Source organism: Centruroides vittatus, unplaced genomic scaffold (assembly GCF_030686945.1).
Source record: "Centruroides vittatus isolate TY-2023 unplaced genomic scaffold, ASM3068694v2 contig_955, whole genome shotgun sequence".
In the NCBI taxonomy this organism is placed as follows: Eukaryota; Metazoa; Arthropoda; class Arachnida; order Scorpiones; family Buthidae; genus Centruroides; species Centruroides vittatus.
The window spans coordinates 97,572-115,778 of record NW_027122634.1 but is presented as its reverse complement, the minus strand read 5'-3'; the positions used below and the strand labels follow the sequence as shown (position 1 = coordinate 115,778).

At 32.0% G+C, this 18,207-nt stretch overlaps 2 protein-coding genes across 3 annotated transcripts in view; both read right to left on the bottom strand.

Annotated features, from left to right (window-relative positions):
* The window catches only part of REG (proteasome regulator gamma), a 41,038-nt gene extending 36,757 nt beyond the window's left edge, over window positions 1–4,281 (bottom strand). Inside the window, exon 1 of one of the 2 annotated variants that reach the window (XM_067282441.1) lies at window positions 4,037–4,281. In XM_067282441.1, the coding sequence (XP_067138542.1) occupies window positions 4,037–4,060 (24 nt within the window). In that variant the 5' untranslated portion in view covers window positions 4,061–4,281. The remainder of the gene's footprint in view (window positions 1–4,036) is intronic. The other variant, XM_067282440.1, reaches the window with a different exon arrangement.
* A 6,443-nt stretch (window positions 4,282–10,724) lies between these two features.
* LOC136985228 (protein disulfide-isomerase A4-like) overlaps window positions 10,725–18,207 on the bottom strand; it is a 34,940-nt gene continuing 27,457 nt past the window's right edge. The window contains exons 7-10 of the mRNA XM_067282461.1: window positions 17,722–17,870; window positions 17,494–17,650; window positions 15,828–16,067; window positions 10,725–11,613 (exon numbers count right to left, since the gene is read on the bottom strand). Of these exons, the coding sequence (XP_067138562.1) occupies window positions 11,195–11,613; window positions 15,828–16,067; window positions 17,494–17,650; window positions 17,722–17,870 (965 nt within the window). The 3' untranslated portion in view covers window positions 10,725–11,194. The remainder of the gene's footprint in view (window positions 11,614–15,827; window positions 16,068–17,493; window positions 17,651–17,721; window positions 17,871–18,207) is intronic.

Below are 18,207 nucleotides of genomic sequence, written 5' to 3'. Positions count from 1 at the left end.
GAGAAATATATTGTCTTAAATTTGATTTAAAAAAATTTAATTTAATACAATTTGTGGCTGCTATGATGAATTTTGTCATAAAAAAGTTTCAACTTTATTTATATAATGACATTTGAGGATAGTTAAATGTTAGTTATCTCAACAGAAATTGCACATCTTAATTGTCTTTATATAAATAACATTGTTATTGACTGTGTCTATGTTATCTCTTTTTGCCAGTCAGTATTCGCATTTTTCACCGGATGCTCACCCTCTGGTGTTTAAAAACAAAACTATTCTATCTGGGTCGTTTGATTAATTCTTGTGTATTATCAGCAGTAAATATGAATAACAATAGAAAAAGCAAAGCTTTTTGTTGCGTTCCAAATTGCAATTTCAAAGATTTACGGGAGCCTAATATAAGTTTTCGTCTATTCCCACATGAAAAATAGACGATTATTCGGAAATCGGTCGGTTATATTTATGAGCTTCTCCGAATTGTGAAAGAGTAAATTAGACTTAAGAATTGGCAGTTTCCCGATTGTCCAACTTTACATGAACAAGTTATGCTGTCAATTTTAAAAGATATTTTCTTAAAGTTAAAATGCCAGTTATTTTGTGTGGGACACAGGGTCGGATTTAAGCATTTCGAAGCCTTAAGCTGAATGTAAGTCCCCTTACCAACCCTTAACAATTTTAGAAGTCGATCATAAAAAGAAAAAAATTAAATCGGACTATCTCTCTGATTCAATACGATTATTGGAAGAAAAAGATATGAGGTTTTACTAGTCTTTTGTCTTATAACTGAATTTGATTAAATTTTTATACCCAGTCCTTTAAAAATCTTTTTTAAAATTGGTTTTATCATTTTTTTAAAAAAAGACCTTACGTTAATTTTTAGAAAAAAAAAATTAACGAAATACTACACAAAATAAAAAGTAAAGTATGTTTTGTTGGTTTGCAAAAAAATGTTTATTACAAAATTTGACTAATTTTTTTTTTTTTGTTTGTACAAATGTTTGAGGCTCCTTGAAAGTCAAAGCCTAAGCAACAATTTACATAGCTTTTTACTTGTAAATCTAGCCCTGATAGGACAATGTCAAAGCTGATGTTTTTAACACAAAGGGCACAAATATGTATAGAATGATCTCGCTCACTTGCTTCGATACCACATAATGACGTATCCCGCTAGCAATAATTGTTCTGCTACTATAAAATTTCTCGATAAACAGCTACAAGCAGCATATATCATTATATCGGGCAGTAATATATGATTAATTTTACATTACTAGTTACAAGCGACCCAGATAAAGTAGCCATTTTGTAAAAATTCAGCACCCTCTATAGTTCATGAAAAACGCAAATACTCAAAGGGAAATAGTATGAATAGTCAAGCAATCTTCCTATATTATTGACAAGTGATTATTAGCAAAGTTATTCAGTGTTTCCAAATGTCTTGAAAGCAGATGAGAGATTATTTAATTTATATATATATATATATATATATGTTTTACTTTAGATTTCATTTTTAGATAACTTAAAATATTTTATCAGTTACAGAAAGACAGATAGTATTGCATATCATTGAAATGTTAGTCAATAAAATTAAGATTTATTGTATCAAAGCTTTTTAGTTCTTTATTTAATAATTCATTAAAAACTGAAGTACAAATAAAAAATTAATAATACTATCTCTCAGAAAAATAATTTTGGTCACAAACAAAATTTCAATGTTTACGTAAACTTTCAGGATTTTTAGTTAATAGGATTTTTTTACAATGTACAGGCCTACGTGTTAGCTATATTTCTTATAAAAATTTTCAAACCTTTACCAGCAAAGTTACTATATAATTATCTAACATTTTCATCTGTCTAAGCAACCATCTTCATACCTTTAAATCTATGTAATTTTTCCTATGTTCTCTTCTGTTCTAAACAGAACATATGAAAGATTACATAGATTTAAACAGAATACACAAACTTTTATATTCTATTTAAATTCAAATTTAAGTATGAGCAATTATTTATTGTGACTTTGTCACAACGCCAGGCTGCAATTTTTAATCATATTTTTAATTTAATTAATTTAAAATATATTCTCTTTGTATCAAATTAGTAATGATTTGCCTCTGTACATCATACTTTTCCTTTAAGAATAGAGTTGTCCTGGTCATCTATCTAACACCTTTTGGGGAAAATTTTTTTTGAATTAAAATAACATGACTTCTGTTTTGCATTGGAAGTTCTTATATAGTTAATCTGGGCCTCCTTCCCCTAAGGTTTCTATATCTGGTCTAGTCTATCTAACTCCATTTTCAAGATTACAGAAAGACAGATAGATGAACGACAGCGGGAATTTATACGTCTACAATTTTTTCAAATTGTAGCCCAATTACTTTCTAGGTTCTATTCTATTCAGTATATCCTGAAGTTGGCTGAAAATGTTAGATAATTAAATACTGGTAAAGGTTTAAGAGTTATTAAAAAAAAAAAATCCAAAACCAGTTTATATGATATATCATATAAAAATATCAATAAATTTTTCTAATGAAATGCTAAAAGTTTTTCAATGTACAGTACAGGATGAATTACTATTTTTAATAATATGAACATATTTCCTGTTATCTTAGTGCAATGCATTTTATATTAGAGAATAAAATATTTTTGGAAAAATACATCAAGTACAAATTGCCTACAAATGTATCCAAAAATACTTAAATTATTTTTAGATAAAAATTAAAATTTTAGCATGTCAAGCAAAAAAAATATTGAGTCCAAAAATATTTGATTATATAACATTAGCTTTCCTGTCAGACTTTACTGTAAGAAAGCCTATTTTTAGATGCCATCAGCTTAAATAATTTTAATCTGATTTCACAATACAAACATAGCTTTCAGATTATAACACATATGTAACAGTATATTTGACATTATTAGATAGAACTTTAAAAAAAAAATTCATAGATGACATCAGTGTCGTATAAAAGTTATAATATTCCTAAGTTTGAACACAAATGTTATCTGACGAAACACGAAGTGCTAATGACGAAACTTCGAGCTTAAATTGTCAACATAATTCAGGTAATACAGTTTCTTAGTGCCCTATCTCAACCATCTTATGTTTTCATAGTTTAATATATTTAGAATAAGTGCATTAGCAATAGTGAAGTTTCACACTAAGCAGTATATTATTAATTTAACAAATTTCTGAAGTATAGTATGATCCTAAAAGTCAGGATATGGAAATAAATGGCTTCCATGCAAAGTAACAAACCAAGAACTAGATGCAGATAGGCAAATTAAACATTAAAACCTCCCGCCGTGTATCCTATTCTTTAGGACTTTTTTGCTGCACATTCCCAAGAAACTTTTCCTATATCCTGACTTGGACAATACTATTTATACTAAACTCTAAACTCATCACCAGTTTTTTGAGAAAGCTATCAGTGTATTTGTGATACCAAAACAGGATAATATATCAAATTTCTTGAACTATAAAATGATTATTTATTTGCAGTTCTGTAATACATCTGGTGGCAAAATTAGTTTCAGAGAATAGAGGAAATGTGTGATAGTTCCTTTTAAAATAAAAATTTTATATGTTTTACCATAAATACTTTTAGATTAGACATTATAAAATGTATGAAAATTAAATACATATACATTAAAATGAAATCATTATCCATCTCATTTTCTTTGTTTGGCCTCTTTTATATTTAGACTTGAACTTTGTAATTTATAATTAAAATTTTGGTAAAAATTTTGATTACTTAAATGTAAATAGTTCTATGAAATTGAAGAAATCCAATATTACTGTTGAATAATTTCAACTTTTACAATGAAACAGAAATGAAGAAGACATTAAATGAGACGACAAACTGTTAAAAATTTAAAAAGTATGGCATTGTTCAACAACTAAGAGTTCCCACGAAAGAATAGTCTGGTATAATGCTGTTACAAAATTTAATATAATGAACACATAAAGCCTTGTCATATTATAACATCATGTATATTGAAATAGACATAAATTATGGCAACAGCGCATTCCTTAACTTACCCTAACATTCTGTTCTTCTGCCATATTATATCTGTATACTCCAAAAAAACTTTATAAAAATTAAACCGAAATAGTTTGCTGTTAGTTCTGAAAAAGCATGGAACCGGTTCGTTACTGCACATGCGTAAAACGTATCAATTTTTACAAAATATACAACTCTTTGTTATTTATTGGTGAAAAATAATAAATTTTAAATTGTTTAATATTTAATTATAGGTCGTTTACTGTCTTTTTTTAATGCTAAATCTTCACTATTAGCGGAGTCGATAGCATATCTATCGAGTCTGCTATTAGAATTGCAAATTGCTATGCTTCAAGATAACTGACACCAGGGAGCGTTGATTGATCAGAGGTTCCTTACAGAAGTGTCGCGTTACTAGATTCTTTCTTTCGATGGCCGGATGGCCGAGCGATGAAGGTGACAGTCTACCGCTCTGCGAGTGTGGGACCAGGGATCGAAAACTCCCTAGGAACTTTTTGGGGTGGTCCGACCGGATATGTCGGGCCTGGCCGAACCCATCATGGGCTTGCTAAAAGAGGCCCTCATAGTGCCCACAGGATAGGAAAAAAAGAGAGTTAAAAAAAATAAAACATATTTTTCTTAAGGTGAGAATATTAAAAAACATTGTATTGAAAAAAGTGTTTTCACTATTTTAGATTCGATATTATAAAAACACCTGATATAGCAAAAACATTCATATTCTCATAATTCTGTGAGAAGTTCCTCACCACCCGGTCGCCCCATTGTGGGCCTGGCCGAACCCATAATGGGCCTACTAAAAGAGGCCCTCTTAGTGCCCACAGGGCGGAAAGAGTTAAAAAAAAAAAAAAGGGCATTTGGGGCCTGTGCCCAGGGCCCCCACAAAACTAAAAAAATTATGTTTAAACATAATTTTTTTTTCTATTACCGCGACAGCCTAGTGTGGCCTAATCATGAGGGCAACAGGCAGAGAAAACCAAACCCGGGAAAAAACCTATGAAACATCGGAAAATTTCGGAAAAAAATTTCACATAGGTATTTTTCAGTCAAGTTAAAATAATTAGTTTTACACAATAAAATATATGTATGTTTACAATAACCTTATTTTTAAATGAAATTTACAACTTCCTAGTTCAAATCTAATTGAAAGTACAGTATTTTGTGTAAATTTTCTAAATCATCAAATTTGCCTACTCTTAAAGGGGGGGACCCCCACCGAATTTGTGCCCAGGGTCCCTGGATTGGTAAATCCGGCCCTGGTCCCAACAGTCTCATTCAGAGATGTAATTGTAGCTATTCTACAATAGATTCCTATGAAGAGAATATACTATCACTAACAAATGTAATATTTTTAATGTAGTGGATATGGATTATTGTGGAAAAGTAAGAAAATTAATAGTGTCATCATAAAAAATTACTACTATCATTAGACTTTAAAATGTATATATCCTATCGTACTATAATTTATGTGCTACTGTAGTTAAAAGAAATAATTCGTGCAAGTTAAAACGTAGTCACGAGCATAGTCACTTATTTGTAAATAACAGTAACGAACTGTTATTCAAAAACTAAAAAAATAAACGAAAATAAGTGCTGTGCGATGGCTTCAAAACCATCGACGGTCGATGAATAAATGGTTTTATGCGGCCGGATGGCCGAGCGGTAAAGGTGGCAGCCTACCGCTCTGGGGGACCCGGGATCGAATCCGAACGGGTCGAATAATCCCCAGGAATTTTTCGGGGGGTGGTCCGTTCGGATATGTCGGGCCCCGTCCCTCACCACCCGGTCGCCCCATTGTGGGCCTGGCCGAACCCATAATGGGCTTACTAAAAGAGGCCCTCTTAGTGCCCACAGGGCGGAAAGAGTTAAAAAAAAAAAAAAAATGGTTTTATGCAATCATCAGCGATAGATCAAGGGATTAAAAACATGCTAAATGATGGTCTTAAGTATGGGATTTTTTCTCTTGTTTTTGATTCTTTCCTTTTTAGGAGCGATCTTTTTTTGTGATAAAATTTTATTTTTCCCAACTCAATTGCCAAATTTACGTTCAATACACATATTTTATTTTACAAGAAGCACATTTTAATTATATCACGTAACTCATTGGTCACGGAAAAATAGTTTATTACAATTTCCAACCCATTTGTATCATTGACTTTGAACATAAGATAAGACTCGCTTGGGTCGAATCCAAGCGACAAATAACTTGTTTCAGTATCTATTATACCAGTCATTCACTCAACGTCACTTACGTTATATCCTTCGATGGAAAGTGGGCGGTCCGTTCGACGCCTCTAAAATCCAAGAAGTCTGATTTTTCGGGCGGCGAACGATGACGCTTATGCGCATTTGAAAGTTTGCGAGAAAAGAACAAGCGAAAAAAAGGCGCACGTTTGTGTGAGGTTAGTCGATTGGGTGGAAAGAAGTCACGGCGGTCGAGCGGTCAAACGGTCGTGTGGAGTGGAAAGACTCACTAAGACAGGTTACCATCAAAAAACCGTTTAATAAAAATAGTAGGTTCTTACAATTCTCCTCAAAGCTTTGACACAAACCCAGTTCTGGGAGAGAATAAAAAGTTTCTTTTCCTTCTTTTTGATGGAATGTCCCGCGTTCGGTTGAAGACTCACTCGGTCCCACGTCGACGTACGTTTCGGTGGAAGCCCCGGGGCGTGTGGCACAGTCACGAATTGAAAATTCGAGAGAAAGATGAATCGGGTAGGAACCTGATGTCTCCGGCTGCGAGGGTAAATCCGGGCGCCGACTAGATGGTGGTGGTTATTCCGCACGGTAGCGAATTCAGATGACTAGCAATAACAACAAAATAACCGACAAGCACAAACTTTTTTTTTAAACTCTTTCCGCCCTGTGGGCACTAAGAGGGCCTCTTTTTAGAAGGCCCATTATGGGTTCGGCCAGGCCCACAATGGGACGACCGGGTGGTGAGGGACGGGGCCCGACATATCCGAACGGACCACCCCCGAAAAATTTCTGGGGATTATTCGATCCCGGATCCCCAGAGCGGTAAGCTGCCACCTTGACCGCTAGGCCATCCGGCCGTCAAGACAAGCACGAACTGAGAACCAAGAACCCGGATATCCTTGAACGCGCGGTTTTTAAAAGTTTTGCATCAAAAGTCGCCTCTCCATTGGTCTCTCCTTGTCACCTGGTGACAATTCGAAACTCGATGGAGGCCACGGGAAAGGTCAACGTCGCGCCTGAATATGATGCCTCTCCAGTCGCGTTTTTCTCGACTTTATTCCCTTCTATTATTTAAATAGAAAATATTTCCATTGTTCAATCGAGACATTCAATTCCTCCTAGTTGCGTCTGTAAAGGAGATTTTTAATTTTTCGATTGATAGCCCACATTCGGACCTCCCAACTGACCCTCGTTCGGGTCCTCACATTTGTGCTTCACGTTTCGGCTACGCTGGGATTACGAAACAGAACTGTTTGATAGATTTTCATAGAAGTAACAATATAAATTATTTTATTGAAATTTATAAATCTATCAGATCCTCGATTTCGTTTTATTAAATTTCTGACAGACAACAAATGGAAGCAGCCGAAACTAACATCAACTACGAAGTCGTCCCCATTTTACAAAACAAACTACGAAATGCTTATTGGTTCTGTATAATTACGTCACGAGTGATATCACAAGCTGTGATAATCAAGCAAACTAATCACGTGACCATAAAATTCGCCTCTGACGTCACGTCGAAATCAATAGCATTGCATAGTTTGCGCCGCCCTTTAAAGATACGATAGAAATGTCTAATGACAAGTCAGCACTTTCTCAGAACACAAAAACTATATTTGTTTTTTTTCTGAAATATTTTAAAATAATTGACTTTTCTGTGATTGTGACGTCAGCGAATAATTCTGTATTAAGCTGGTTGATCGTATAGTAATAATACTACGCTGTAAAATACGATAAATTTGTTGTATGTTCTTCGGAATTGAGTACAAAATTGCTATGGAGAACTTATCATACAGAAACACTCATTTCCATGGGAAAAGTAGATTTTATTTTCTATTTTTTATGAAAGGAAATGCGTTTTGGGCCAATGCCCCTCTTCAGTCTTTATTATATATAATAGTAAAAGTAAAATATAAATAATGGAGGCTACTGAAATAACTGAGTAATTAAAACGTAGGGTGAAACTAGTAAAACTGTAAAATGAAAAAATAAAACTTGTTAAAACAAAAAAAAATTTGACAATTAAAAGAAGCCGACTTTTAATTGTTCCAGTAGTCACCATTAGTTATACATATTTTAGTTTTACCATTATATGTAATAAGGACTGAAGTGGGGCATTGACCCGAAATGCATTTTCTTTCATAAAAAATAGAAAATAAAGTCTACTTTTCAAATGGAAAAAGTGTTCGTTCCTGTATGATAAATTCTCCGTACTAATTTTGTTCTTAATTCCGAAAAAACATACAACCAAAAGAAAGAACAACAAGCATCAAGTAGTGTTACCACCCGTCCGGTTTTCACCCGGACGGTCCGGGAATTGACTCACTGTCCGGGTGAACTATTAATTTTGTCCGAGAATTCCGTAGAAATTGTGAAATTGCGATGAAACAAAGTTCTTGCAAATATTGTTATAAATTTACACCATTTGAACAACGAAAGACCGCACACACGCTGAAACTCATCTGCCATTCCGCCATGTTACTCTGTTTATGCTGACGTGTGACGCGCAACCTGCCTCTCGATCTTTTTTTATTTTTTGCTTGTATGTTACTCCTACGCAAGTCTCTTGTCCCTAACTGTAACTGATTTAGAACCAGCATGCACGTTATTCTTCGCATTGTAAAATGACATTGCGCATGCGTCAGGAACTTCTGTTCGAACAAACCTGACCTGCCGTCCGGGTCAGCGATTTTGTACAGGTGGCAACACTACGATCAAGTACGATAAATTCGGTTCGAATCACAGTTTACTAACTGTACATAAATTACGTCCACATTTTTCTTGAAAATTTTATTCTCGCCTCCCCTCTTGAGACGCCAAACAAAACTCAATCCCTCTTAAAATTTTCCTCACCTTATGAATGATAGATACGAAAGATAGCCTATTAATACAAGAAATTTCGAAATAAATGTAGTAAAATGCGTAAACTATATAAAATTTAATGATATAAACGGACCTCCACTGAAGCTCAATTCCTCCCCCCTTTCAGTGTGGACGTCATTCATTGACAGCTCCGTATTATCAGTAATTCGTTTTAGATCATTATTCATAATCTTCATTCATGCTAATCAATGAATCTTACTACGGGTCGGTAGATTCACACGAATTCGACCTGAGAAATGTAAAAACTGGACCTAGGATTTAGATGGAAAATAGTTGCCGATCTATCTTATATCTCAAAATGTAAAATTTTAAATCTAATACGTTATTAATGTCTAACATTTAATCTAAAAATTTACAAAATAATAAAATACAAAACATTTGATTTAGATAACAACAAACCGATGTATTCAATTATTTACATATAATAATTGGCATTCTTTTAATAAATTTGTTAAAAATACTAATTTAATCGACTGTTTTCTTTTCCATCCAGAGAAGCATAACTTTTTTAAAGCCTATTGTGGATTCTACCAGGTACACAACAAATAGACAATAGCGAGGTTGAGGCCGAAGTTTTCAACGTACACGCGAAAACGTGTACGTCGGACGTTCGGCGTCGCTTTCCTGTAAGCCTAGAAGTTTGACAATGGCATTTGGAACGTCAGTGGAATCATGCTCGACGTTCCAAACGCCATTGTCAAACTTCTAGGCTTACAGGAAAGCGGCGCCGAACGTCCGACGTACACGTTTTCGCGTTTAAAACTTCGGCCTCAACCTCGCTAATGATGAAGCACAGGATTCGAAATATCTGAATTGGCCATTGGATGGCTGAAGCGGTAAGATGCTAGGCCGACACTCGAGACACTTTCAGCCGATTGCAGAGACAACGTTTAATCGCCAACGGCAGTTTAGAGATCGTGTAGACCGCGGTTCAGAAAAATTTCATTGCAGAGACGGAGTTTCCCGCTTGCCGCAGTTTAAACAGAGATTAGAAACTAGTTATTTGTCCTATTTTCTAGACTCCCTCGATAGCAGGTTTAGACACCATTTTATTTGAGTAGAAATCGCCATTTGTTGATCGTAAAGTTTATGTTACAATGGATATCATTCAGTTTCGACTCCCACATACACTTGACTTCCAGCTATTTGTAGTATATGTGGGTACTAGTCCAGAGAGAAAAAATTTTGCTTGTTTGATGAATAAAGATCCTTGACTGGGAACCACTGAATTGTTGGTTCCTGGTCAAGGATGTGTTTCATCTGAAGATAATTCTGTCAGATACGGACTAGGTGTTTTTGAAGGAAGTGTTTCCTTTTGGCTGGAGAATGCTTTAGTATAAACAATTTGCACTTATAAAGAGAACTTACGAATTTAGCATTAGTAAATAAAGACATCAAAATTAAGAATTAATTTTATAAAATGTTTAATAACAATAAATGACTACTCTAATGTACATAGTACATAGCATTTGCATACAAAAAATGTTTAAAGTATTTTTCCCATATACAATAAACAATTATAAAAATAATTAAAACCTTATTTTAATAGTTATTCAAATGGAAAGGATTAGTTATTGTCAAAAATCAATTTACAATGATTTAAATTAGTATAACTTTATTTTATATTTATTATAGTCTTTAAATTTGATTTTAAAATTTTGCATTTTTTCAAGTTACAAATATATTTTCATATAAATATATTTTATCAGTTTATTTTTTCTTTGTGTCATATTTATTTCTTAATAAAAAAAATGTGGATACTTTAATAGAAAAAAACCATCAAATATTCTTTTAATAAACAGTATTTGATTTTTGATAGAATAATTGATTTTATCTTTTATAATAATTACAATAATATACATCTATTAGTTTAATAGAATAATAAATCATTTTCAAAACATTTTTAAACAACATTTAAAAGATTTTTTACAAGAATAAAATTTGTAAACAAATGTGCAAAAACTTGAGATCATAAAAACAAATTCTTATTTTAAAAAGTTTAGATAGGTAAATACATTAACAGTAAAATCAAATAAGAAATTTTAAGTAGCTTAGAATAAGAATTTATTCTTTAAGTTCTAAGAAATTAAATGTTATAATTCATCTTTTGTTTTTTCTGATTGTTTATCTTCACCAAGATTTTTATTGACAAATTTTGTTAAGTCGTCTAATTCTCTACTACCTTCGTATGCAATTAAATTTTCTTTATTGAAAGCTGGAATGTAATAAATTGTTGGATAACCTTTAATTTGATATTTTTCTGGATAATCATTAGCAGTAGCATCAATTTTTGCAATCATTAAATTTTTATTATTTACAAATTTCTTGGCTAATTTTTTATAGACAGGCTCTAACTTTTTGCAATGTTGACACCAAGGTGCATAAAATTCCAAAAGAATATCTTTCTCATTTTTGGTTACTAATGAATCAAATGTCGAGCCAACAACTGTAATTACTGGTCCTTTATTGTTCTTTGGTGCAGGTAAGGATTTGATATGGGGACTGACATTTCCTGAAAAAAATTTTATTGGTAAAATTTAATTAACTTGAAAATTATTATATTTCAATATAATAAAGTTGTTAATAATATCTTTACCAAATAATACTTGGTTCATTAGAAAAAAAAATCCAGAATTATTTTTTTAGCACAACACTTAATATTCTTTAAAATATTACACCCTGCAGTTAAGACAAGTATCCCACCATTTCACAAGTTTTTTTTATATTCTCTTTTCATAAAAGTGACTTGACTGCTTGTGAACCTATTCCATGACCATCTCTCAACTGTCATCATTTGATTTCTAGTCTGACATTATGCATTATTGAATATGCCAAGCCATGACTAATCTATAAATGGTTAGTAACTTCATTGACAGTGATGAACTGGTTACTCTGGATTAAGACATTTATAGTAGCAATGTCACTTGTACTGATTGTTGTCCTGCATAAAACCTCTTGGCTCATTTAAGACCTGGGAATTCAGTAATGTATTCTTGTCATAAACAGCTTCCAATCAATGATGAATTTCATTGGGTTTAAACTTCCTCTAATATTAGAAATTTGATGACTGAATGCTGTCCCTCTTGAACAGGCTTGCAATGATGGACATAATTTTCTGGGGTAACTTCCCGGCACTGCTGTGCTGCTAATGTATGTGAAACATTAATAGCCAATGTGTCTAAGTATCTGCCAAATTCTGTTTTCCAGCCCAAATACTTTATTTTTAACAAAATAATTCTAGTTCCTTTTTGACTGAACCAAGTATATCATTTTATACTATCTACATTTAATAAAGATAAGCTTTTGTGAAATGAGAGATTTACAAGAGGAAAACAGACTGTAAAGACAGATACTAATAGTTTCTGAAAAATTATTATTTTTTCTTAATGAAAAATAAATCTTAATTATAAATAATAATAATAAATCAATATACTATATAATTGTATGTGCAAACATATGGTTATGTAGGTCTCATGCTTGCTGGACATTTTATTATTGTAGCCCAATTAAGATCTAGTGGTATTTGATTATTTAATTATTAAATTATAAATCAAATTTGAAATGGATAAATGAAGCAATGCTAAAATTGTTAGCTGCTTTAAATCCGAACACTATTTTAAAAAATAAGATATTTGATTGATATTCTTTTTAATGCTTTCTTTACTTGAACAATCAGTATAACTAAGAATAATGATCAAAAAATTATCTCCCATAATACATATGAAATGCATTATACAGTGTTCCTATTCAAAGTTTCGTTTTAATTTCCATGACTTTCCCTGACCAACTTTGTACAAACTAGTAATGCCACGAATATTCTGCTACTATTCAGTATTTGGCCTATTTGACTACTTTTTTTAATATTCGGTATTCGGCCGAACGTTGTGTACTATTTGGCTGAATACCGAATACCAAATCATGGGAAAAAAAACACACATATTACTCAAAAATGTATTTATTTTAATTACAAATTAATACATTTAACACTTAAAATCTATCAGTGGTAAGTTGTGATGAATGAAAACAATTTTTTCAGCATTTGTTGATAGCAAACGATTGCGCTTTTCCTTATTAACTATACCCACTTCTGAAAGTAGCCTCTCACTATATATACTACTGCCGGGAAATGATAGATAAATCTTAGCGAATTCTGTCTGGCTTGGATACTGTTTTGCATTTGCTGACCACCACTTGTAAAGGTCTGCCATCCAATCTAGAGGAACAGTTTTCATATAAAAATCAATCTCATTTGCAATAGCACTTTTTCTCCACATCCTCATCATTTTGCATATTTTCTGTAGTGACTTCCTCAAAACAGTTCCAGAAACTGTCGTGAATTTCAATGGTTTTATCATTTTCGTTGATAATTTCTTTTCTTACGAAGTGGAGAAGAATCATCATCGGTACTAGAAGACTCATCACAACTAATTTTCAGAGCTTCTAAAAGAATTTTTTGTTTTGCTCTTTGTGTTTGAACTAATCCCAGGAAACTGGTTTTGAAACACGAGTCAAGAAAAGTGGCAACCAGATATTTGTCATTCTCATCAAAGTTGAACCGTGTTTCAAGCTCAATTTGGGCTTCAAGCTCAAATTGTGTTACTAATAGTCATAAGGACTACTAGTAACACAATTTGATGTAACAATGAACATAATGAGTGTTGTGACACAATCTACTTGCAAATAAAACAAATGCGCCCACGGCGTCGCTACTGCATCCACCGTAATGAGACAGTCATAACCTGTCACCTGCAAAATGTACACATATTTTGCCGAACATTCGGCGCTTCGGCCAAGAGCGTAGCCAAATATTCGGTATTCGGCAAAATCACTATTCGTGGCATCACAAACTCCCTGACCCTCATGTCCCTTACAGTATAGCGCATTGACAAAATAAAACAGCATTTGACTTACAATGCACATATGTTTTGCTTCTCCAACATTTTAATTATTTTTTCTAATTAGCAGTTATATATTTTTTTATAATTGCTGAATTATTAAAATTAAAAATAAAATGTATTATTAAAATTGTGTTATTCTGTTATTAATCACAACGATAAATCTACATGGCTTTGAATAAAAGAAAAAAAAAATCAATTATTTTTTATTATTCATTAACAAATTCTATATAATCCATGTACAAATGTATATATTTATTAAATTTATCTCTTAATAAATTTCCTGAACTTTATAAAATATTAATAAACTGGAATAAAAATCAAAAATTGTTTTGTTATGCAATCAAAATTATTAAAATGAAAAATGATAAATAATACTGTGAGAATTCGAATTGGCCGGCAAAATAAAAATTTAAATTAGTCTTTATCTTGACATCAATAACCAAATTCCAAACCGAAAACCGACCCGTCTTAGGGGAATGACTGTACTTCCCCCTCCCCTCGAAACTGAATCACACTCGGAACTAAAGACAAAATTTGCTTATTGGCGAGAAAATTAACGAAGGGACGAAATAAAAAGGAGGGGAGCAAGAACCGAGGGGTCGTCGTTCGTAGCTCCCGCCTATAGTCGGACCTTTGCGCCTCACGCCAAAAATCTACGAAGCCTCTACAGCGCCGATTGGATTGACTTCCGAATAGACTCTGTCTTTGGACTCTGACCACCTGTTGAGGTATGACGACCACTTATTTGTAAACTCTCGCGGGTTCGAACTTTCCTATGTTAGTATATAATATCTCTGTCTATGTCGTTCGGTGTAACTGTTCTTTATTGTTTCGTAATAAATTCTGTTTGTTGATTTAACTGGTGTCCTTTATTCGAACCTCGCCTCGGTCTTATCAACGATCCCGCTCTTTCCTCCTCCACTCGACCTGACAAGTAATTAGTTCCAGACTGGACAAGCCATCCTCGACAGTGGGCAGGTCTTAACCGACCTGACTGACCGCGAAAAGGAGGCCGACTCTGTCTGACCTTCCGGGGATCCCACAATACCATTTAAACTATTTACTATAAAGAGCTTCTTGTCTTGAAAATTGTTGAAATTAATCTCTCAAATACTATAGCAGAGATAAGTAGAGTATGATAAGTCTCTGGTATCTCTTGTATTTGAGATATTAGTTTAAACTATTTATCATTTTGTGTACTTTGTAAATTTTTAGAAAAATTTTGTGTAAGCTTGGGAGAAATTTTGGGTCCTGAAAATATTCTGCACCTCTTTTCATAAGTTGTATTGCACCACATTGCTTCTTGCTGCCTGCAGATGGCTATGCTTAGTCAAGCATACTGTCAACAAAAAATCAACAAGGCAGCCAAGAAAGCAAATTCCCTGACTTTTTGACAATTTTTTAACAAATTCCCTAACATTCCATGACTTTTTCTGAGTACTAATGAAAATCCCTAACTTTCCAGGTGTGTAGGAACTTTGATTAATAAAAAAAGATTTTGGACTGATTATTTAATTTATAATAATGGAATATTATAATATTAATATAAATAAAAATAATTACTGCACTAATTCAGTGATTTAAATAATTTAAAGAAGCCACTCCTCATAGTTTTACAATAATAATTGCTATTGTAAATTATTACAAAACAATTATTTAATCAAGTGAAAAATTGCATTGGTGTAACTTTAAGACTAGGAATACTAAAATAACATATAAAATAGTGTATAACAAGATATTGCTGATATTTGTAAGAAAGATGATTATTTTAATAATCTATTTCTATAAATTAATGTCATTTATATTCTAAAAAAATAAATTTAAATACCTTCTTTTACATCATTTATAAATTGCTGTAAGATATCAGAAGAAAAATCATCATCTGGTTGAAGTTGATACCGAACATTTCTTGATTGAAAGTATCCAACATTAACATCTTCTCCACTATCATCTAGACCTAAGTCAACAAGTTCATCTTCAAATTCTTCTTCATTAGATATACAAAATGTAATTTTTCCTTTATACTTAGCAGCTGCTTTTACAACTTCTTGCCTAATTAATTGAGTCTCTACAAATTAAAACATTTAACAAATTTATTAATGGAAATTTATAAAAGTTACTTGTTCTTAATAAAAAATTAATCTTTCACATTTAACAGATTGAAAAGACTGTGTGATTTGTAATTAATGTGCTTATTAAAACTCAATTTAAAATCCTTAGAACCCAGGAATTTACTGGTAACTACCATTGAAAAAGTAATAATAATTACATATAAAACCTACACTGACTTATAGTAATAATCAAATGATAAATAAATTAATATATCATTTAATATTTAATATATCTTATAGACTAACTTATAGTAATGATCAAGATAAATAAATAAATGGAATATTCTTCAAGAAAAGATTGATCCAGCATGGAATTCAGATTTGTTTCTAATTATTGAGGTGGATAGCATTAGCAAAGCCTCTTCTATGTGGCTTACAGAATTGTGCTCATTCTCAAAATCTATTTGATCGATTTTGATTAAAGTTTAATAATCAAACTTTACCATTTTCCATTAATTGCAATGAGAAATCCATAAAAAGTAATAAAAAATGGGGGGGGGGTCCATGACTTTGATTTTGAAATATAAGGTTTTAGCACAAATGCATGTGACAAAGCAATGTTATGTGATGTTCTACAGTCCCTAGCACACCTTCTATGGGCTTATAGAATTGAGCTCATTCTCAAAATTGAATATTCCAATTTAGATTAAACTTTCTCATTTTCCATTAATTGCAATGATGAATCCAAAAATGTAATGAGATTCCATTTAAATATAAAAAATAGGAGTCCATGACCTTGTTTTTCAATATATAGAGGTATTAACGTAATATCATCTGTGCTCTCTGATGCGACTGAGTGCACCTGATGGAATTTAGGCCTAGGGCCAAAAATAAAATCAGCATTGCATGCGCTTAATGAAAAATAGGCACGAAAAAGAAACAAAACACAAGAATAAAGCAATCAATGGCAACTGCTTTGTTCTTGGATTGCATCTTTGTGTTGATAGTGCAAGAATAGCCATTCCCGTGGCCAGCAATGCAAAGTTCACCTGTCCATGTACGTACATCAGATATAAGGATTGTCTCTTCTATGCCTAACAGATGCGGGGATCGCTTCTTTCCTGCTAGCTCCATCTCAATTCTATTGCAGTACAACAAACAATGTTCTAGTTAAAAATTTAATGCAAGATGGATTAACCTCCTATCTTCCAATTGGGTTATTACATACTTTAAAGGTAGAAGGTAAGTCTTCATAATTAATTAACCATATTAAAGCCTGAATAAAATTGGCTAATAATAATAAATTAATATAAAAATGTTAATACATTTTAAATTTGAGTTTTGAAACAATTTAATTTTTAAATTTTCAATATTTTATAAAAGAAGTTGAACATACATAACAACTCATATAATTCTAGTTGCAAACTTATATTATATACTTACGAACTCTATGCTCAAAACTGAAATCTACATCATAGTATACAATAACAAGTGGAAATCTTTCTGAATATCTCCACATATTAGATCTAGTTCTTTGTCCAACTAATGGAAGAACATTTTTATTAAGAAATTCCACAATTTCTTGACTGGAACCATCCTTCTAAAATATAATAACTGTTAATTTGGATATAAGGAGGAAAAATTTCCCTTAAATAATTTTTAAAAACTTACCTCAGAAAATATGTACTTTGGTTTCTCATACTTAGAATGGAATATTTCAGGTTGATATAAAACAACTGTTTCTTCTGAAGCATGAAAATGTTTTATAGCATTTTTGTCAAATGTATGATAAAAATTAAATTTTCCTCGAAGATTATTTGCTGGAATATACAAGATATGTATATGTAATTTCCATAAATAGATTTAAATTAAAAATATCAAAAAAAATGTATTTAAAAATTTTTAAACACGGTGCATATCAATTAAAAATACAATAGTACATAATTATCAAAAATAAATATATCCCTAATGTAATAATTTAATTTTAAAAAATTAAAAGTTAATTCTTTACAAGAAAAATAATAAATAATTAGTTACTTTTCATTTACTTCTTTTTGACAGGGAAGAATATTTCAAATAGTAACATTACATGTTAAATATATGAAGGATGCATCTAGAAGTTTGTTTTGAGAGGTACATCTAGATGTACTTCTCAAA